Here is a 23330-nt window from a genome sequence, read left to right on the forward strand (position 1 = left end):
GCCTTTCCCGTCACCGCCGCCGCCACCGCCGCCGGACTCTGCCCAGGGGAATGCGGCCGAAGTTTGGGAGACAGGAAGTGAGGCGCGCGAACCCCATGAGCGCGCCGCGACGCGGGCTGGCGTGCGGGCGCGGCTGTGGCTGCCGCGCGGCGGGACCCCGGGAGGCGGGCCGTTGAGCGGGGCGCGCGGCCCCGAGGATGCGGGAGCGGGAGCAGGTGAGGGCGCTGGGCCCCGGCCGGCGGGCGGGCGCTGGGGCTGAGCGGTGGGGTGTGTCCGCCAGCGGGGACCCCGGAGCGCGTCGGCCAGCCCTGGAGCCCCTCCCGGAGGATGGGTCCCGGCTTCCAGACCTGTGGCAGGAGCGTTAACAAAGAGAAAAGTCTTCCCTTTCCAGGTTCTCCGTGATCTAGTTGAGTTCATTTCTAAAAGGGGTCTTGAACTTCTGTTCTGAACTCCTTGGCTGATTGTTGCGGCTTAATTCTGGATCAGGGTGTTAACAGTCTTAGGCATATTTTTGCCTCTCGGTATATTAAATACGAAATGTGCCAGATAACTTTGGCGAGAAGGCGAGTAGGGAAGGATTGTTTGGTGATGACTTGTTTTTGGAGTAAAGAGTGTTTACTCTGGAAAAAAGAATTCTTGGGTCTGCAAATTCCGACTTGTGATTTCTGCAAATCCTGATTAGATTGGCCGCTCTTGGCATGCACGTCTTTTCTTTTATGCTGAGAAAGCCTTATAATAATAGCGTATATTCGCAAACATATTCAAAACACTGTGTGCTCTGACAACCGCTGTATGCCTAATTAGTTGCTGATAGATTTTTTTTTTAACTTTGGGATATGACAGTAATTTTACTCTGATAATAGTTGTTTTGTTTCTAGGTATTATATTCTCGAGTATCTATGCCTTTTGTCCATGAGAAATATGTTTCATTTAATGTTATAGATCTATATATTACTCTAAAGATGGCATATTCTGTGATTAAAGTATCACTGGCAAAATTACATGTGGGGAGGATCTTGGCAGCAAGGTGGGGAGAGGACAGGATTCAGAGTTACAGTGTATTTGAGAAACTTTTGAAAGGGAATGTGGAAACATTAAAATGAATTCACAAATATCTGAGACTGCCTTTTGAAAAGTGGAACAGAATTTAACGTGTCTCTTATTACATAACAGGATGGTTTTTGTAGAGAAAGTATTTACTAGTTTTTCTTCACAAGCAAATTATGAATTATCTCTTTAGTAGATAAATTATAATTTCAGATCTTTCAAATTATTGCATATTTTTTTAAAAAGATTTTATTTATTTGACACAGAGAGAGCACAAGTAGGCAGAGCAGCAGGCAGAGGGAGAGGGAGAAGCAGGGTTCCCGCTGAGCAGGGAGCCCTATGTGGGGCTCTATCCCAGGACCCCGGGATCATGACCTGAGCAGAAGTTAGACGCTTAACCGACTGAGCAACCCAGGCGCCGCTATTCCACATTATTTTACACCTGAAATAGACCTCCCCCAAAAGCAACTTATATTTCTACTCCATTTGAACATTAATAACTTTGACATGATTTGCTAGTGAAAACTGTATATAACAGAAAATTAAAAGGTGTAAATCATTGATAATTTTCTAAATTATTAAACAGTATTATCACAGTAAGTTTTATATAAATAAGCAATAAGCAAGCTATTCTTGTGGATGGATCTTGGGGAAAAATGCACCCTGACATCCACATTCACCCCTCAACTTTTTCTGTTTTTTATATATATATATAACTCTACCCAAGTAAAGAGAAAACATTGGCTTTTCTTTATCTCTGATACAGTAAAACATTTCAGATCTCAGGAACAACTGAAAATTTTACTCTGCATTTGCTTAATCAGAGCTTAAGTTAATAATTAAGTTATATAGCATACCTACTGCCTTCAAGGCCTAGGTCTATCTTTGTAGAGTCTACCATATTTGAACACTCAATACAAATACTCATCTTTCCTCTGCATAAATGCAGTGTCTTGTCTCTTCATCACACTACTTAATCTGTCCCGTTTTTTGTTAACCATAATTTGTATGTAAAATTGAAATCCACCACCTCATCTCATGAAAGGTATTTAATAGTATATGCGGTGTGGTATGTTACATACATATAATCTTTTAACATTTGTATTATACAAACACTGATAGCTTATCAGGCAATTTTCTGGTCAAAAGCTTATTTAAAGTTCTCATTTCTTGATTTTTTTTTCATTTTGCCTCAGCTTTAGTTTATACACTGACAGAGCAAAGGGCATTGAAAACTGCAGGTGGAGACCATATCTTCTTTTTTTTTTAAGATTTTTATTTATTTGAGAGAGAATGAGAGAGAGAGAGAGAGCATGACAGGGGGGAGGGTCAGAGGGAGAGGCAGACTCCCCGCTGAGCAGGGAGCCGCATGCGGGACGCGATCCCGGGACTCCAGGATCATGACCTGAGCCGAAGGCAGTCGCTTAACCAACTGAGCCACCCAGGCGCCCGAGACCATATCTTTTTATAATATTTATATTACCCCCCTTAGTATGGTGCTTTTACTTATAGAAGGTACTCAGCAAAAAACAGTGCTTTATAGTCCTGGTTTTTTCCTTTGGCCTTCTTCCTCTAGTCCTTGTTTTTAACTTTTATTTTTCTGGCTACCTGGGCATAACCAGAACTTCAAAGGCAAAAAACCAAACCAAAACACAAACAACAAAAGCAAGAATACAGAAACAGAAAAAACCGTGGTGCGGTCCTTACTAGAGATACAGCCATGTATATAATTATAGCATGCATGTAATCTCCTTAAGGGCAGCGACGGCTTAGGGTTCGTCTTAGATTTCTCACACTGCCCACTACGCTGCCTTGTACTCAGAGACGCAGTACACTTTTGTGGAGTGGAATTACAAAATGTTACCTCTGGCAAAGCCTAGTGAAATAGCTACTCTCTATTCTCTAGTTCTGCCATACTCCAGCCCTGTGTGCCCATCGTCTCTGAAACCGAGACGCAGTCAGGAAAGCGGAAAAGAGCAGAAGACTGGGAATGAGGAACCTGGGATCCATTCCTAGCTCAGCCCATCCCAGTGTGAAGCTGAGAAAGTCCCTTCTTTCGAGGCCTGGGTTCTGTGTCTCCCAGATGAGAGGACTGGGGGCGGACCTTGCCCCTCCGCGCGGTTCCCCGCCCAAGTTCAGGGTAGCCAGCCACAGCCACGGCCGAGCCTCGCTGAACGACTCGTCTTCTGGGGCAGCCTCTACGCAGAAAAAACAAAAACAATCCCCCAAAGGGTAGGAACCCTCCCGGGATTTTGTTGACTCGTTTAGAGGGAAAAACACCCAGCCAGTGTAAAAACCCCCAGCCGCCGCTCACGCTCAGTTTGCTCCACCCAGGAGTTACCAGGTGTGTTTAAAAACGTTGTAAATCACGTATGGGGGGTGGAGGTGTCCTGAGGCTCCAAACAGGGAACCAAACGAACCCCGCCCAGACCCGTCCACCTCCTGTGAGTCTCGAGCTGGGTTCTTTAAACGCTCCCTCCGGGGGCAGCAGGAGCCAGTCCTTCGTTAGCGCGTCCGCCCGGAAACGCGGCGGCGGGCGGAGAGTTCCGGGACTTCTGAGGCTGCGCGTTGGCCCGGCAACGCCGCCGGCTTTTCGGCGGGGAGGACTCGGCGGGGGGAGTCGGAGCCGGAGTTCTCCCCTGCTCCCCCTGCTTCGTGGGCTTGCTGAGCCGGGTCCGCCCCTCGTTAATCCAGGATGGCGTTTAAGGCTTCGCCCGCCTCGGCTTCTGGGCCGCGGCTCTGCTCAGGTGAAGGCCCCCCGCCTCTCCGGCGTCCCCACCCGTTGGGAAGCCGGGGCCACCGTTTTCAGAATTTCCCTGCTTCTGGTGGTAAATCGGGTAACAAGCATTGGTAGGGTCTTTATGACTTGTCAATCAATTTGGAGACGTAAATGTTTATAAAGCAGAAACGGCCCGACCAATGCTTGTTAAGCGTAAGCGTTTCACCTCGCTTGAACCTCACAGCTGCCATATGTTAGAGCGGATTATTGCTCCCCTTTGGGTTCAGGGTTCATTTGTCTAATGGGGTTTAGACTTTCACCGAGGGCTTTTGGAGGTGTTTTGCTGTTATCTCCCGTAAGGGCTAAAGAACCCCGACACTTGGCGTCTTAGGGAGCCGAAAAAATTAACTATAAAAAACAAAACTTTAACGTAGAACCACACTAAGGCTAGCTACTAAATTTGGCGGTACGGTAGTGCCAGCCACTGTCTGGTTTAATCCCGAAGATAGCCGCAGGTGGTTATCGCTATTTGTAGGGTTCAGTGAGGGGTGGAGTCTGACCCAGGGGCTAAGGCAGTGCGATGATAAACTTCCTCACTGCCTCCCAGATGGCTGTTCAGGCCTTCTTTTTCCAGGAGACAGGGAAAGCTTATTCTTTGGATACAGCTTTCATGACTTTTATTTTTAAAAAAACTCAGAGGCGGCCGGGGGTGGGGGGAGAGGATAAAAATAAAAACTCCGTTCAGAACTTGCTATTGCCCCTGTAACTGGTATTCCTCTTTCCTCAGCACTGGCGTGGATGCTCCCTTCACCCGGCCTTTGGGGACTCAGTTGCTTTTTGATGGCGGCAGCCGCTGCTGGGTGAGCGGCCGGAGACTGTGCAGTACTCCTCCCGTCGGGAGAGGATCGCTTTCTCCCGCCGTCACCACCTCCGCGTTGGTAGCGGTGCTTTTCCCTCTTTAACCTCTCCGCCACGCTCGAAGGGACGAGAAGATGCCACTGCCATTTGGATTGAAACTAAAACGCACCCGGCGCTACACGGTGTCCAGCAAGAGCTGCCTGGTTGCCCGCATCCAGCTGCTCAATAATGAATTTGTGGAGTTCACGCTGTCTGTGGAGAGCACTGGCCAGGAGAGCCTGGAAGCTGTGGCCCAAAGACTGGAGCTCCGGGAGGTGAGCCCCCCCCCCCCGCCCCAAAAAAGGCTGCAGGCTTCTCTAGCCTGGCTTCGTGCCTTCTTCCTTCCCAGACATTTTAATGCATGCTGGCTCTGTGTTCTCCAAGTATGTCGCTGGCCATGATGTCTAAGTCTGCAAGCCCCCCTCCCTGTGAAAAAGGAATAGATACAGAGCAAGAGGTCTTTCTTTGGGTGTGCCCCATAAGATCACTAGTAGTGCTGAGTTTTAAAATGCTTATATTTATTCCCTTAAAATGTAATACAAAATCAAATAGTAATGCGTTTAGGATTGTCCAGGTTCCTTTTTCCTTTTCTAAGATTTTATTTATTTATTTGAGAGAGAGAGAGAGCGAGCATGAGCAGGGGGGGAGGGGCAGAGGGAGAGGGGGAAGCAGACTCCTTGCTGAGCAGTGAGCATGATCCCGGGCTTGATTCCAGGATCCTGAGATCATGACCTGAGCTGCAGGCAGACGTTTAACCAAATGAACCACCCAGGAGCCCCCCAAGTTCCCCTTTTCTAATAGAATCCCAAATGCATCCTCCTGACCTAGTACAGTTTACTGATTTCATTCATTCATTCAACATTCCTTTTTGAATTCTGGTTTCTTCACCAACTGGTTGTTTAACCTTGGATGAGTTATGTGACTCTCTGGGATCTAGTTCCCTCATCTGAACCATGGGGATAACAGTGGTGCCTAATGCTCAAGAGTGGTTGTGTGATTTAAAGTGCATGTAAAGCCAGCTCCCCCCTTTTTTTTTAACTTTGTCCTTTTTTTTAAGTTATTTTTTTTAGTAATCTCTATAGCCATTGTGAGGCTTGAACCCACAACTCCAAGATCAAGTGTCTCATGCTCTTCCGACTGAGCCAGCTAGGTGCCCCAACACTAAAGCTGTAGCAATAGTCTTTTACAGTTATCATAGGGAAGTTTGCCCTGGAAAACCTGTAATCTCGTCTGTAGGAAGTTGTAGAGTCCTCAGGGATCCACATAATGTCTTAAATTTAAAATGCTATGTAAGGCCTGTGAATAAAAGGGCTCTTCCTGTCTTTGGCTGCTTGGTTCTGGGGTAAGAGAAAGATGGAGAAACTGGTTATTCCCTGTAAATGCCCAGGTTATATTCCTAACTGGAAATCCCATTGTTGTAGTTCATAAAAAGTTAGGAATAGATAAACTGTGCCCTGGTGACTATTCAGAATCATTTGATTATTTGATATTAAAGACCTGTTAGGTGCCAAGGACATATGTAGTAGGAGCTCATGCTAGTGTTGATACCAGTAAGAAAATAGGCTGATCCGTGCTATGATAGGGAAAGTAGAGGGTGCTATGGACAATAGGGAGAGGCAGCAGAGGGGAAAGGGATGGTGCAGGGTGGACTTGCTGAAGGCTGGAAAGACTGTTGCACCAAAGGAACTGTAGGCCAAAGACATGAGGCAGGTGTTCTACCTGGAGCCTCAGGTAGGGAGAGGAAAGGCTGAGAACAGGGCCACATAATGCTGGGTTTTTGTTAAAGGGTTTGAGTTTGTCATGAAAGTAGTAGGGAAGTTAGTGAAGGATTTTATTTTATTTTATTTTTTAATTTTATTATTTTATTTATTTTTAAGTAATCTTCACACCCAACATGGGGCTTGAACTCACAACCCTGATATCAAGAGTCTTATGCTCTTCCGACTCAGCCACCCAAGTGCCCTATTAGTGAAGGATTTTATTTTTTATTTTCTTTATTTTTTTAAAAGATTTTATTTATTTATTTGATAGAGAGAGACACAGCGAGAGAGGGAGCACAAGCATGGGGAGTTGGAAGAGGGAGAAGCAGGCTTCCTGCGGAGCAGGGATCCCGATGCGGGGCTTGATCCCAGGACCCTGGGATCATGACCTGAGCTGAAGGCAGACGCTTAACGACTGAACCACCCAGGTGCCCCTATTTTTTATTTTTTTTAAAAGGATTTTATTTATTTGACAGAGAGCAAGCACAAGCAGGGGGAGTGGCAGACAGAGGGAGAGGGAAAAGCAGGCTCCCCCTGATTGTGGGGCTCCATCCCAGGACCCCGAGAGCATGAACTGAGCCAAAGGCAGACACTTAACAACTGAGCCTCCCAGGCACCCCTCCCCTAGTGAAGGATTTTAAACAGGGGGTTTGGTGTGATTGTTTTTGTGACGAGTGGGCCTTCTGGGGAATGAGTAGAAAGGAGTAGTTGTGGTGCAGATGATAGTCACTTGGATCTGGATGGGGATGGAGAGAAGTGGCTGGAATCGGGAGATACTCAGGACCTACATGCCAAGTGTGGAGAAGGGCTAGCCAGAGGATCCAGGCTGATACTCAGGTTTCCAGTATGGTGGAGCTTGTAACTGGGAGAGGAAGCATAAAAGGAAGAGCAGGTTTGAGGGGGATAGGGAGAGGTGTGTGGTGAGATCAGTGCTGGAAGTGCTCAGTTAGAGATGTGGGTTGGAGATGTTGCGCAGGCAGAGGCATGTGCAGCCTTGGAGCTCAGCTCGGGGTAGGGATTTGGGCATCATCAGTCTAGGTCAGCTCATCAAAGCTGGGAGAGGGCATGAGGCTGTCTAGGAGAGAGAGAGAAGACATAGCCGACCCCTGGGGTTGAATAGAGGAGGCTGAGCCTTAGTAAGGAGCTAGAACGGAACACCAAGAAGGAGAAAGGAAACTTTTTCTAAATTCACCATATTTGGGCTGTGAAGAGTGACTTTTAAAATGGAGGAACATTAACCCCACAGGAAAATATTGCTATTCATTATAGCAACAGCCTCTCAGAGCTGTTGAAATTCTCTGCATATCATTCATTCTGAGTTTCATAACACATTTTCAAGAGAGGTTGTGAAAGCCTTTGTAGAATTTAAGGGGAATTAGAAAACTCTCCAGTTTGGAAGGTATATGTTACAGAGCTTTGATGGAGGTGATGAGACAAGAGGGTGTCAGCTGGGCACAACCACTCCCACGGGGCAGGATAACCTTGATGGAATCAGCACAGTTTAGAGTGAGGGGTTCAGCTTAAAAACCTATTATCGGGTTGCCTAGGTGGCTCAGTTGGTTAAGCGTCTGCCTTCGGCTCAGGTCATGATCCCAGGGTCCTGGAATCGAGCCCCACATCCAGGTCCCTGCTCAGTGGGGAGCCTGCTTTTCCCTCTTTCTGCCGCTCTGCCTACTTGTGCATGCACTCTCTCTTTCTCTGTCAAATAAAAAATCTTAAAAAAAAAAAATAAACCCAAAAACCTATTGTCTTTGGGAGTAAGACATGCGTTACCCCAGTTGACTGAGAAGGATATATAAAAGCAGGAAGCCAGTTTTGTAATTTACAATGAGATATGGAACCACCAAGGGCCCTTAGTATGTGTGTTCCCTGCCCAGGCCATGTTCCCCTGTAGGCAGGCCACATGGGAGCCAGTGCAAACTAGAAGTTGCTTGGTGAGCATGGAACCAGAGAATGAAACTGCCCTGAAAACCTTCCCTGTCTTCATAAGGGGAATGGTGCTGCCTCCAGAACCAGACAAGTTCCTTTGAGTCCGGGTATCCTTTCTGGGCAATGCTTAGGTGGGCACTGCCTTTATTTGCCTCTTGAGAAGACTCTTTAATAGAGTGGTTAAGACATTTGCAAGTTGAATCAGAAAAACTTGAGTTTGGACTCCAGTGCTGCCATTTATTAGTTATGTGACCTATTAGTTATGTGATCCAGTCCAAGTGATACACCACACCGTCACATAATTCATAAATCAACCATCCTGTCCACTTTATGCAATCTCTCCTTCATTTATAACAGTTCACATAGATGGAGATTTTTTTTTGTCTGCAAGAAGATAACATGAGACTGAAAAAGGAACTTTTACAATAAAAACATTTTTTAAAAAGTGATTTTGTCTGATTACATTTGGAATTGGAATTTTTCAAGTCCACTGTTTTTCATCTGTGGATTGGGGATAATGGTAATAGTAGTATCTACTTGATGGTGGCTGTGAGGATTCAGTATTAGATGAAAAACATTTAGCGGAGGGCTTGGTATGTGAGAAACTCTCAGCGAGGGTGACTCTTCATTACTGTTGTAATTTGTGACTCCCATTTCCATGTTGTGGTAACTGACCAACTTCTCTTCAGATTAATTCTTTTGTAAATATTTTTTATTCTCTAAGTGGAAAAAGCAGTGTTTATTCATAAAATGTTCTTATAGTAAAATCAAGTATAGTGGCCACTGGTAATCACACTTTTTACATTACTAAACTTAAAATTTTAGTGTACCATTTTAATTTAGCAGTCATATTTGAACCTGTTTTTCATGCCACTGGAAATTAATTTGTACAGTGACACTGCCTTCTTGCCCTCCCCCTCAAAAACAACAGAACTTTAGTACGTTTTTACTTCTCTATTAGCCTGTTTCTTCCCTCTTGCTGTCAACCTATGATTAAAAACAAAAGAAGTTTTATGAAATTTTGGATTAGGGTATGTCTTTCTCAAGGATTCTTTTTCTTTTTCTTTTTTCTTTTTATTTTTTTTAAAATAGGCTTCACGCCCAGCGTGGAGACCAATGCGGGGCTTGGACTCATGACCCCGAGATCAAGACCTGAGCTGAGATCAAGAGTCGGACACTTAACCAACTGAGTGCCCCAAGCATTCTTTTTAAATCTTATATTACTTTTGATAATCATATTTTTATCATGTTGTCATGGGTTCTAATTAGATTAATTGCAAATTATTATTTCTTGTATAGGGTACCTTCCTTTATCATAAAGTCTTTATACCTTAATTCACATGTGGTTGGTGGGATTTTTAAATGTCCAGTTAGGAAATGGAACTTAAAACACCCTGGAAGCTTTTTTTTTTTTTTAAAGTACTCTCTATGCCCAACATGGGGCTCAAATTGAGGACCTGAGATCAAGAGTCACATACCCTAGGGAACGAACCGGCCAGGTGCCCCAACCCTGGAGGCCTTTAAAAAAAAAAAAAACACAAATTTTATTTATTAGATAATCCCTACCCCCAACATGGGGCTTGAACTCATGACCCAGAGATCAAGAGTCACATGCTCTACCAACTGAGCCAGCCAGGAGCCCCTTCTGAAATTCTTTTGAAGATGACTTTTTCATATTTTTGCTGTGATATATTATGTGTTAGTTTTATAACACTCAGCTATTTCTGAGTGTTTTGTGTGTGTATAGGGGAAGGGAGATCCTCACTGACTACATAAGGTGTACATACATAACTACAGTTTTAAAGTTGAGATCAATACTAAGCCATCAGGTGAAAAATCAAGCAAAATTTGCAAGTTCTTCCTGTGGCCTCTCATTTTAAGATTATAATTAGGCTTTGATATTTGGTTGCTCTGCGGTGGTTTATCACAAATCTTCAGAAAAAAAAATTTAATTGTATTTGAAGTGTATCACACATAAGTTTTTATTCCTTAGAATGTAAGCTCTATCAGAGTAGGACGTTATGTCACCTGTGTCTAATAGTGGCTTGTTACCTTACAGAACAATGTTGCTGAATAAATGTCTACTTAGTTTAAAAATTAAACTTGTTTTGAATTTACAGTGATAAGTATAGGCAGCAGCTCAGTTAAGTCAGCCTTTATTTGCTATATGATTTTATTTCCTGGAGAGAACATTTACAAACCTTTGAGCACAGGTAGAAAAGTACCTTTTTCTTGAGAATTTTATTTCTTTTTCACTTTGTGGCTTCTTGTGAAACACTTAGGAAATGATCAGGCTTTAGGGACTCCCTGAGGTAAGATTGCTATATCAAGGGAATGTCAACTTCTTTTGAACAGAGTGTTCCTGTAATGTTTTCTGGCTGATGGGGAAACTTTTTGGCTAAGGGATTTGTTGGTATAGAGAGGGATCAAGCATATAATGCAAACCATTACTCTCAAGCACAACTTTAGAAAGTGTTCTTGACCATCAGAGTGTTTTATTTTAAATTAGTGTCTTAGGTATTCCAAATATCCACTGACCTTATCTTGACTGTTATCTGAGTAGACCTCAAGAATTTCATGCGTATTTCCTTCTGCACTAGCTGTTTTCAGTTGGACTCTAAAAATAAACTGAAATATGTGTAAGGTAAAAAAGTATAATACCTGCATACTTTTCAGTCTTTTGGGCTGGATATTTATTTATTCAGGTAGGTAGGTTATAAATCAGATAAAATTGTTGTATAGACAAGTATCAGTAAATATCTTTAGTTAGATCTATTGGACCATCTGAAGCAAATGTAAATTTTAGATTGGCCTCTCCACCTAGATAAAACTTTCCAAAGTCAAAAACTGATTAAAACGAGCAAGGATTTTTCTTGATTTTTAGGTTTTCTGTTACTTTTTTTTTTTTCTAGATTATTTTAAAGAGAATGTGAGTTAGTGGGGGGGTGGCAGAGGGAGAAAGAGAATCTTGGGGACCCTGAGATCGTGACCCAGGCTGAAATCAAGAGTCTGTTGCTTAATAGACTGAGCCACTTTTAAGTGCCTCAGATTTTCTGTTACTTTTTTCATTTGATCTAGATAATTAAGAACTAGCCATATAGAGGTGCCTGGCTGGCTCAGTTGGAAGAACATGTGACTCTTGATTTTGGGGTCGTGGGTTTGAGCCCCATGTTGGGTGTAGAGATTACTAAAAAAACAAAATTAAAAAAAAAAAAACCAGCTATACAAGTAGAGGAATTATAAATACAAACATGTAAATGTTATGCATTTTAATATAAGTAACATCACACAAGTTATTACAGAATTTCAGCTATCACTTAATTTCTAATAAAAGGGCTAATAGTGGGAGATGTTTTTCTCCCAGTATTGAATTTTCCACTTCAGAGACATTAGGAAGGTCCTTGAGTCTCTCTCACCAACAATCTGCCACAGTCGTGTAGTCTCATCACCATATGGAATTAAGCATGAATTTATTCATGTGTGGAGGTTTGTGAGTTTCAAAATGGTGGACGTAGGGAACTGATGGTGTTTTGGCGATCTCACTAAGTTCTGTCATTGCCTTTGATGTATAAAGTTTCAGATTTCATTCCTTATAATACTAAAAGTTTTAGTGGCTTTCTGCTGCCGTCCTTCTGGGTGGATGAACATTATTGTGCTGGAAACTTAATATGCCTTATCACATTTAATCCTCACGTAGAATTAGGCATTACTTTCCCATTTTAAAATGTGGAAACAGAAGTACTGAAAAATTGGGTGATTTGCTCCGCTAATCTGGGTGATCACACAGCTAATAAGCAGAAGAGTCAGAATTTGAGTTTGTATCTGTCAGACTAATGCTTGACCTTTGACTTTTAAAGTTATAGGGATCATGGACCCCTTTAGAATCTGACAGAAATGCAGAATTTTGCGTAGAATTTCAGGTGGTTTGTGGATACCCCCTCTGCCAATTCATTTATGAGCCAGGCTGTGGGCCTAGAAGACTCTTAAAGATGAGGCAGTCTTTCCCCTGCTCTCAGCTTAACCTTTCTTTTCCTTCTTTTTTTTTTTTAAAGATTTTATTTATTTGACAAAGATATAGAACTGACTGAGCCACCCAGGCGCCCCTCAGTTTAACCTTCTCTGATCTTTCTTTCTCCACAGGAAGGTGCTGGTAGGATAGAATATTTGTGAACAATTCAAGACCTTTGTATCTTTGGGAGAATAATTTACCTCTTAAGTATATTCCCCCCCACCTGCACCCACAAATGTCCTTTTTGAATGGTCTTTGTCTTCAGATCTCAGGAAAGGATGTTTGAGGTATTCGTGTCCTCACTGGGACATCTTACTCTTTTTTTTTTTTTTTTTTGAAGGTTTTATTTTTAGGTAATCTCTACACCCAACATGGGGCTTGAACTTACAACCCCAAGATCAAGAGTCACATGCTCTGCCAACTGAGCCAGCCAGGCGCTCCAGGGACATCTTGCTCTTGAGGGAAAAGCTCCTTTCAAGGAGGAAAGGGAGGAGGTTGTGAGTGGGAGTTTCTTCATTACACCTCTGATCCACATCAGTCTTCCTTACCAGACAGCACCTTTGTGCCCACCTAAGCCATGGTGTGTGACAATTTTTCAATGAACGAATGGATGACTCATATTTATGCATTAACCAAATTCACTGGCCAGTTGTTGAGCCCTGTATTTCATTCTTCTTGTCAGAAACACATCCTGCATTGTAGGTTGTTTTTTTTTTTCTATTAACAAGCCCTTTGTTCGTATCACCTTTTTTTTTTTTTTTTAAAGTAGCTCCACGCCCAGTGTGGAGCCCAACACGGGACTTGAACTCCTGACCCTGAGATCAAGACCTGAGCTGAGGTCGTGAGTCGGACGCTTAACCAACTGAACCACCCAGGCCCTCCTCATACCACTTTCTTTTTTTTTTTGAAAGATTTATTTATTTATTTATTTATTTATTTGACGGAGAGAGACACAGTGAGAGAGGGAACACAAGCAGAGGGAGTGGGAGTGGGAGCGGGAGAAGCAGGCTTTCCTCTGAACAGGAATCCCGATGCGGGACTCGATCCCAGGACTCTGGGACAATGACCTGAGCTGAAGGCAGACGCTCAACAACTGAGCCACCCAGGTGCCCCAACAACTGTTTTTTAATGTAGAGTTATTTTTCTTTAGTCATTTCCATTTTTCCTTTTCATCATATAAATTCACATTAGTTGAAACAATTTACTGAGGAGAAAATGGATTGGAGAAATATGACTTGAGGTGTTAATATGTTAAGTCATATCAGCCAATTAAGTTTGGAGTTACCCCTCTGAGAGTTAAGATATCCATTATAACATCCTTTGTCTTCCTCCCAGAGTTTGGTGTGAATTATCTAGAAAATAACCTTAATTCTCATTCACTCCTATTTTGCACAAAAGGTAATATTTAGAGAAGTACATATTTGACTTGTCTTTAGTTTTATGACTGGTACCTGTTTTGAAGTCAAATTTATGTTAGAATGACAATGTAAGGAAAGGAACACAAATTCTATATTTTTTTTTAAGATTTTATTTTTTTTTTTTAAGATTTTATTTCTTTATTTGACAGAGAGAGACACAGCGAGAGAGGGAATACAAGCAGGGGGAGTGGGAGAGGGAGAAGCAGGCCTCCCACGGAGCAGGGAGCCCGATGCGGGGCTCGATCCCAGGACCCTGGAATCATGACCTGAGCTGAAGGCAGACACTTAACTACTGAGCCACCCAGGCACCCCCACATAAATTCTATATTACAGTATGATAACATAAAGAAAAATGAATCATGTTTAATAATGACTGCATCTAAAATTATACAGTATTTGTATAATATGCCACCGACTACTAGAATGCAGACTTCACTGTACACTACTCTAGTCTCAGTCCCTGGCTGGGGCAACTAGCATTGACAGCCCCCAACTAGAATTCAGGTCTTTGCTCCTGGTTTAGCATTTTTCCCTCAACACCACACTGCTTTTCCATTGAGCCATTGTCATTTTCCTAAAGAAAAGCAATCCGTGTTGGTATTTTCTTTTTTTTTTTTTTAAAGATTTTATTTATTTATTTATTTATTTATTTGAGAGAGTGAGAGCACAAGCAGTGGGAGTGACAGAAGGAGCAGCCGAGGGGGGTAGAGAGAGAGAGAGAGAAGCAGGCTTCCTGCCGAGCAGGGAGTCCAGTACAGGGCTAGATCCCAGGACCCCAGGATCCTGACCTGGGCCAAAGGCAGATGCTTAACCAGCTGAGCCACCCAGGCGCCCTAAGTGTTGGTATTTTCTAATTATTTTAAAAGGAAATAGGGGTGCCTGGGTGGCTCAGTGGGTTAAACGTCTGCCTTCGGCTCAGGTCGTGATCAAAGGGTCCTGGGATCGAGCCCCATATCGGGCTCCTTGCTCAGCGGGGAGCCTGCTTCTCCCTCTCCCACTCCCCCTGCTTGTGCTCTCACGCTCTCTCCCCCGCACTCTCTCTCTCTCTCTCTGGCAAATTAATTAAATCTTAAAAAAAATAATTTATTTAAAAGTTTTTAAAAATTATATCTAATAATTTATTTTAAAAGGAAAGAAAGAAAAAGAAAAGTTACCAAAAACGAAACCTGGTTAGTGAAGGAAATAGTTAAGTATAGAATTTCCTATACTAAAGAAGGTGTAATATGAAATTTTATGCCATTTAGGGAGGGACTTGAAAACTGTGATAATAGGAGCTAATATTACTTGAGCACTTATTTTGTGTGAGACATTTTTTTAATTGCTTTGAATATTTTTGCTAATTTTGGTCCCCAGCAATCCTGTGAGGGAGGCACTATTACACTCCTCTCCACTTTACAGATGGGTAACACAGGTGTGAAGGAACTTTGCTCATGCTTCCAGGGCAGAAAGCACAACTGGAGTAGTTCTGGGTCCTCTTTGATCAGAGCAGCTTTCTTCCCAGTGTGTAACTCTGGGCAAGTGACAGGTGGCCTGCCCTGGAGTTTGTGCCTCTAAGGACAGCTTGGCGCAGTGCAGCCTCCCAAATCTGATGCAGATTGTTTTAAATACTCTTGAGATATTTGTTATCATTTATTTTAATTACTACAATTTATTATTTTGCTTAAAATATGTTTTTGAAGTTGCAGGCACAGAAAGATAAGCCTGGGAGCAAACATAAATCATAATTAGGCCAGCAGGACACCATGGGGAATGCCTGAAGTGCTGAGGGCAGAGCTGTTTGATAGGGAGCCTTCCATGAGCCTGTTGCCTGGCAGAGCTGCAAGCATCAGGCTGATGAAATGGACCCCGGGGGAATTCTCTGCTGAGAGATTTTCCAAAGCAGTAGCTCCTTGCACTGCTGTTGTTTGAACTTGGGGGTTTCTAGAGTCTGATTCTGCATCCAAACAAGAAAAAGTGGTAGAAGCAGTGGGCCCATTGCAGTGCTTGCTGCATTCGTGGTTGGAGCTGAATCACTGTGATTTAGCCACCATGCATGCAGGGATGTTTCCAACTGTTCACAGCATTTCACACCACCCAAGCGTTTCCACTCGGCTGTTTGTGAATTCCGAGCATGAGGAAGGGGCCGCTGTAAATTGTTACTCCATTTTACTCCATTTTACTCCATTTTTACTCTTCTGCAAGTCATGATTATCTTTACTGTCTGTTTTTCCATTAAGACTTTTATATTTCTTGAATATAGAATAATTGGATATGGGATAAATTGAATAGAGGATAACTCCTATTATCCTAGTAGCACATACATATTTATAGCCAGATCATTCTCTTCTGCAATAACAAAAGTATCTTATTTTATGCATATTAAATAGCACTTCTCAGAATAAAATGTAACTGGCATTATGGTATTTATTTATTTATTTATTTTAAAGATTTATTTATTTATTTATTTGACAGAGACAGCGAGAGGGAACACAAGCAGGGGGAGTGGGAGAGGGAGAAGCAGGCCTCCTGCTGAGCAGGGAGCCCGATGTGGGGCTCAATCCCAGGACCCTGGGATCATGACCTGAGCCGAAGGCAGACGCTTAACGACTGAGTCACCCAGGCGCCCTGGCATTATGGTATTTAAACAATTTAAAAATATTGAGTGTATATTTCTGAGTTGCGCACCATTACTTAGTTAGGTACCCTCTGTGCCTTGGTCCTCAATGAAGAACTTAGTTTAAAAGGAAATCGACTAAATCCTTAAGTGTGGCCTTTGTTAAGGGGAACCTTATAAATAAAAAAGGGAAAAAATCATTTTCTATATTAAAAAAGGAAACAGTTTTGCTCTTGGAGCTTTTGTGTATATGGAAGAAGTATTTGCTGTAACTAGAAAATCACCTTGTAAAATATGTGGAAAAAACAGTTATTTCATGTATGATGAAAGCATGAGTTTTGAACTTCGATTAATGAAGAAAACAAGTATAGTTTTTAAGAACTCTTTGGAGTTTATTCACGTGTATCTGTTTAGGATTTTAACCACAAGAACAATTTTCTTGATTTTGTAGTCTTCAGATCTTTCATGGTAATACTAATTTAAGAACAGTGGAACTATTGTATTTTTATTATTTTTAAGGTAGTGGAAAATAGTTGGGTAATATTCTTTCAGGCAATAGAAATGAACATTGATTTGATTCTTCATTAAAATGTATTTAGGCCCATAATCATTTATAGTTCTAAAATTGAATTCCCAGGGCACCTGGGTGGCTCAGTTGGTTAAGTGTCTGCTTTCAGCTCAGGTCATGAGGTCCTGGGATCGAACCCCACATTGGGCTCCCGCCTTAGCGGGGAATCTGCTTCTCCCTCTCCCTCTGCCTCTCCCTCTTCTGCTCATGCTCTCTCTCTCTCTCTCTCAAATAAATAAATAAAATCTTTAAAAAAGACAGTTCATTTTTCTTAGAAAGTACAGTATAATATATATTTTTTTAAAGTTTGTTTACTTTTTGTAAACTCGGCACCCAACGTGGGGCTCAAACTCAGGACCCTGAGATCAAGAGTCGCATGCCCTTCTGACTGAGCCAGCCAGGCGCCCCACAATATAACATATTTTTTGAAGAATGAGCTTACTGTGTTTGGGGATCACTGTATTCTTCATCGCATCTTATTGTCCAGGATAGTAAATAGAAAATATATGAGAGCTCATCTATGTAAGTAGTGATTCCATTTCACGCCTTGGACTTTCTTTCAATATATCCCTGAAATTAGCTTATCATTTGACTCTTTTCCTAGAAGTTAAATGCTGCAACAACAACAAAGATCTGGCCATTTGAGGAGTTCAGTTACATGGACTTCAGTTTAATAAAAGTTTGAATGTAATGAGAAGACCAAAATGTACTTTTGATTGTTGTTTTCTTAGTCCTCATATGTGCTCGGGTATAGTGATGAAATAAAATACATAAAATGTTATTTGACCAAGGACAGAAGAGAATGGATCAAAATTAAACAGACAAGGGAAAAAACACTATCTGCTTAAGGCACCGTGACCACCATACTCTCTGTCAAAAGGAAGAGGTACAATGCTTCATTTATGGCACACTCGGTGGAGAAGTAAGCTTTGGGCTTGAATTAGGTTAATACTTGTTAACTACCCTTGTTAGATGATCTCTGCCTCGGATAGGCTTTATCTAGATCTATCTCCTCTCATCACTTTCCTGATGAAAAGTCTTCTGACTTCTGCCTAGTCTAAGAAAAGCATCAGGATAAAATTATAGTTGCAATTTTATATGGGATTAACTTTTATCAAACTCAGTGCATCAGTGGCTTAAAAAACCTTCCAGCTAAATCGTGTGTCCCTTTGCTCTGCTTTAAAAATAGTACAACTAAAAGACTCTTAAAATAATTAGACAAGAAATGACTGGGGGATTAGGAAAGGGTTTACATTCTGACAAGATGTGGACCTGCTTGTAATAGCTTGTGTCTCTTTAGATGACTGTGATTTGGGGGACACCTTTTACCCAAGCTCAAAAATTTGTAAACTGTCTTTCCCTCTGAACAAAAAGCTTAATTATCAAATCACCTTGTTCTCTGGGTAAATATTAGTTCATTTAAAGGAAGCCAGCCATATTGTGTCTGAAAAGAAGGCAAGTTTTGTAAGTGTAACTTTTGTTTTTACTGTAGTTTACACAGCAGGCACCAGTCTCTGTATCATTTTAGGGGAGTAGCTGTGGAAACTTTTAAATAGCTATGAAGAAATTATTGAATAACTTTATGAAAATTACATGTTCAGAACAAGATAGGAAAGAAAGGGTGAGGGTAAAAGTATCTGACAGTGGAGAAGTTTCACAAAAATCTGTTCAGTGGTAATTGAGCATTGATCTAGAAGATATTAGAAGATTCAGTGGTTTAGAGACTTTTACTGGAATGAGTTTCCCACAGGTCAGGTCAGCTTGCTGTGTCACCAGTGAGAGGAGGCGGAGCTGTGGAGAAAGAGAAGCCACGTGGAAGTAAAGTTTCTTATCTGAGAAAGGTACTGGGAAGTTAGATAAGGAGCGGTGGGAGGCATGAACCAAAAGCCAGTAATTAAAGACTGGTTTATGGGGAAATTTTTATTACAATTAAACCAAGCCTATAAATAAGAGCACATGCATAACCCAGAAGATTTGGACTCAAAAGAAGACACATGATTCTGGGAAAGTATCCTAGACCAAGAAACAATCAGTTAATAATAGTTGAGATTTAAGGCACATGGGGCTTGTCTGTACCAAGGTTTTTATATTTCTTTTGAGAAAAGGTCCTAGTGTATCTTAACTTTAAATAAAGGAAGAAGGGGGCCTGGGTGGCTCAGCTGGTTAAAGTGTCTGCCTTTGGCTCAGGTCATGATCTCAGGGTTGTGGGATTGAGCCCTGCTTCTGGTCTGTCCCTCTCCCTCTGCCCCTCCCCCCCACTCTTACTTGCACTCTCTCTCTCTCTCAAATAAATCTTTTAAAAAAGATAAGTATAAAAAAAATAAAAAAGATAAAGGAAGAAATTTGACTATTACTTGGTCATATTTTCAAGGAAGAAGCATGCTTGACTCAAGTTTTGTTCTATTTTCTCAGTCACACCTGGAGAAATCCTATCTGCTGAGTTAACGTACTCAGAGCAACTATACCAAGAGTGCTTTTAACTTTTATCAGCACAGTGATAACTTACAAAGTTAACCACAACTTTCTTAAGAAGGCAGAGTACATGTTCTTTTCCCTATGAAGAAACAGGCTCAGGCAGAGACCAACTCAGGAGCGGGTCAGGGACGGAGCCAGGATTAAGAGGTGGAGCCTTGCGACGTCAGTCTAGAGCTCTTGGCGTTACACGGCGCTAGAGGCTGCTATGGGAATTGCAGGCGGAGCCCCTTAGAGAAATTCTAAGTAAGAGCAGGTACCAAAACAGCAAAAGTTGAAATCTCCGTCATGGCTTTGGAAAATGTGGTTGAACTTAAAAGTGAAGTAATGAAACCGCAATTAATTGGCTAAAGTACTGTGAAGTTGTATATACAATAAGTTATTTTTCTAATCACTTTTGGGAAATGAAGCAATCTTTGTACTTTGCCTAAAAACCAAGACTTATTCTTTTGTCCAAACAACTTTTTTTTTTTTTAAGACTTATTTACTTATTTGAGAAAGAGAGGGAGAGAGAGGGAGAGAGCATGAGCAGGGAGCCAGAGGGGGGTGTGGTGGCAAAGAGAATCCTCAAGGAGACTCCCTGCTGAACACGGGGACTGGCAGACTGGCACAGGGCTCCATCCTAAGACCCTGAGATCGTTACCTGAGCCGAAATGGAAAGAGCTGCCCAACCGACTGAGCCACCCAGGGGCCCCCCAAACAACTATTTTTAATGCCAGTCTTTGGGAGGATTTATAAACTTCTCGATTCCTCTTAAAAGAACAACCGTGGTTGTCATTAAATACATGACTAATGTTTCCAAGTTATTTTTTCCTTTGATAAATAATTCCAGACTACAGTACTTTTATAATTCTTTATAACTTCTCTTTAAAGGATTTTTGGTTGGTATGTATGTGCTGTCTCTTGCTGGAGAAAATATTACCCATCATCCTGCTGCTGCCAACATGCTATTTACTAAGCCCCTTTTTCCTTTAATTTGTCATCTTTTAACCTACTTTGAATTGGATAACCAATTCACTTAACTCATTAAAAATATGCATGGAATAAGAAAAAAAAAAGCTCATAAAGAAGACAAATTTCTTTTTTGTTGGGACATTTATTATAACTTTGACTCTGACATATATTTTTCATTACACAAACACATTTTTGCCTATTCTGTGTTATTCAGTTATGTTCAGAGAATTGGTATTTCCAGATATTGTCTAACTGTACAAGATCTTGACCTAAGTATAGGTATTGGGAAATAGGAAATATTAACTCCTGGCTAGATCCATCTATTTCTGGCTCATTTTTTTCCTTAGACTTTTTCAAATGAAATGAATTTGATATATTTAAATGTTTAAAAAGTAAGGTTTTAAAATTCTGTACTTGATTTTAATTGAGCGTATCTGATCTTTTAAAAAAACTTTTTTGAACTGAAATTCACATAACAGAAAATTCACCACTTTAAACAATTCAGTGACATTTAGTACATTCACAGCACCACCTCTATCTAGTTCAAACCATTTTCATTACCCTAAAAGGAAACCCTGTACCTATTAAGCAGTGAATTCCCTCCCACTCTACCAACCACCAGTTAACTTTCTATCACTGTGGATTTATCTATTCTGGATATTTCATTTAAATGGAATCATATAGTGGGATGCCTGGCGGGCTCAGTCAGTAGAGCATGCAACTCTTGATCTTAGGTTCATGAGTTCAAGCCCCATGTTGGGCATAGTTTACTTAAAAACAAAAACAAGGCTACATCTTTAAAAATAAATAAATAAATGGAATCATACAGTGTGACCTTATATGCCTGGTTTCTTTCACTTAACATGTTTTTGAGGTACATCCAGATTTTAGCATGCATCTACTTCATTTTTTATGGCTGAATAATATTCCACTGCATGTCTATTGCACAGTTCATTTATCCTTTCATCTACTGATGGACATTGGGTTGTTTCCATCTTTTGGCTATTGCATATATTCCTGGTATGAATATCCATGTACCTGTTTTCATTTCTTTTGGGTATATATCTTGGAGTGAGATTGCTGGGTCATATGATAATGATGATTGTATGCTTAACTTTTGAGGGACTGCCAAACTGTTTTCCATAGTGGCCGAACCATTTTATATTCCCACTAGCAATGTATAAGGGGTTCCAATTTCTCCACATTCTTACCAGCACTTTTTAGTTTTTAAATAATAGCCAGCCTAATGGGCATGGAATAGTATCTTATTGTGGTTCTGAACTGCATTTCCCAGTGACTAAGAATGTTGAGCATCTTTTCATGTGCTTATTGGCCATTTGCATACGTTCTTTGGAGAAGTATCTTCAAGTCCTTTGCCTGTTTTTTAGTTGAGTTGTCTGCCTTTTTATTGTGTAAGAGTTACTCATATATCCAGATACTAGACCCTTAATCAAATATATGATTTGCCAATATTTTCTCCCATTCTATAGTTGTCTTTTTACTTTCTTGATGTGGTCCTTTGATACACACAGTTTTAAATTTTGATAAAGTCAAATTTTTTTTTTTTAAAGATTTTATTTATTTATTTGACAGAGAGAGACACAGCGAGAGAGGGAACACAAGCAGAGGGAGTGGGAGAGGGAGAAGCAGGCCTGCCTGCGGAGCAGGGAGCCCGATGCGGGGCTCGATCCCAGGACCCTGGGACCACGACCTGAGCCGAAGGCAGACGCTTAACGACTGAGCCACCCAGGTGCCCCGATAAAGTCAAATTTACCTGTTTTTTCCTTTTTTGCTCATACTTCTGGTGTCATATCTAAGAATCCATTTCCAAATTCAAGGTCATGAAGATTTACCTCTGTTTTCTTCTAAAGAATTTTACAGTTCTTATATTTAGGTTGTTGGCTCAGTTTGATTAGTTTTTATATACTGTGTGAAGTAGGGTCTAACTTCATTGTTTTGCCTGGTGTTTTGTTTTTTTTTTAAAGATTTTATTTTTATTTATTTGAGAGAGAGAGAATGAGAGATAGGGAGCACAAGAGGGAAGAGGGTCAGAGGGAGAAGCAGACCCCCTGCTGAGCAGGGAGCCCGATGTGGGACTTGATCCTGGGACTCCAGGATCACGACCTGAGCCGAAGGCAGTCGCTTAACCAACTGAGCCACCCAGGTGCCCACCTGGTGTTTGTTTTTGAGAGAGGGAATACGTACATGTGAGTGGGGGAGGGACAGAGAGAGGGGGAGAGATTCCCAAACAGGCTCCATTCCCAGCATGGAGCTTGATGCAGGGCTTGACCCCATCACCCCAAGACCATGACCTGAGCCTAAATCCAGAGTTGGCTGCTCAGCTGACTGAGCCACCCAGGCATCCTTTTTCTTTTGCATGTTGATCTTCAGTTGTCTTGGAACCATTTGTTGAAGGGTGCCTGGGTGGCTCAGTCGTTAAGCGTCTGCCTTCGGCTCAGGTCATGATCCCAGGGTCCTGGGATCGAGCCCCTCATCAGGCTCCCTGCTCAGCGGGAAGCCTGCTTCTCCCCCTCCCATCTCACTCCCCGTGCTTGTGTTCCCTCTCTCGCTGTCTCTCTCTCTCTGACAAATAAATAAATAAAATCTTAAAAAAAAAACAAACCATTTGTTGAAGAGACTATTCTTTCTCCAATGAATGGTCTTAGCATTCTTGCTGAAGATCTGTTGATCATAGATGCACAATTTTATTTCTGGACTCAAATTTTATAACATTTATCTATGTTATGTATACTCTCTTATACCAGTACCTCACTATTTTGATTAAGGTAGCTTTGTGGTAAGTTTTAAAAACAGAAAATATGAGTCCCCCAGCTTTGTTCTTTTTCATTATTGTTTTGGCTACTTGAGTTCCCTTGCAATTCCATATGAACTCGAGAATTGGCTTTCTCTGAATAAAGGTTAGGGATTGCATTTGAAACTAGATCACTTTGGATAGTTTTACCA

General features: G+C 41.7%; 1 protein-coding gene across 1 annotated transcript in view; it reads left to right on the forward strand.

The window, feature by feature from the left end:
* Window positions 1-3631: 3631 nt before the first annotated feature.
* Window positions 3632-23330, forward strand: part of PTPN21 (protein tyrosine phosphatase non-receptor type 21) — a 69778-nt gene continuing 50079 nt past the window's right edge. The window contains exons 1-2 of the mRNA XM_088024487.1: window positions 3632-3794; window positions 4554-4938. Of these exons, the coding sequence (XP_087880613.1) occupies window positions 4759-4938 (180 nt within the window). The 5' untranslated portion in view covers window positions 3632-3794; window positions 4554-4758. The remainder of the gene's footprint in view (window positions 3795-4553; window positions 4939-23330) is intronic.

Source organism: Eumetopias jubatus, unplaced genomic scaffold, assembly GCF_037043125.1.
Source record: "Eumetopias jubatus isolate StellerSeaLion01/CBP00866 unplaced genomic scaffold, mEumJub1_p1.0 scaffold_7, whole genome shotgun sequence".
Lineage (NCBI taxonomy): Eukaryota > Metazoa > Chordata > Mammalia > Carnivora > Otariidae > Eumetopias > Eumetopias jubatus.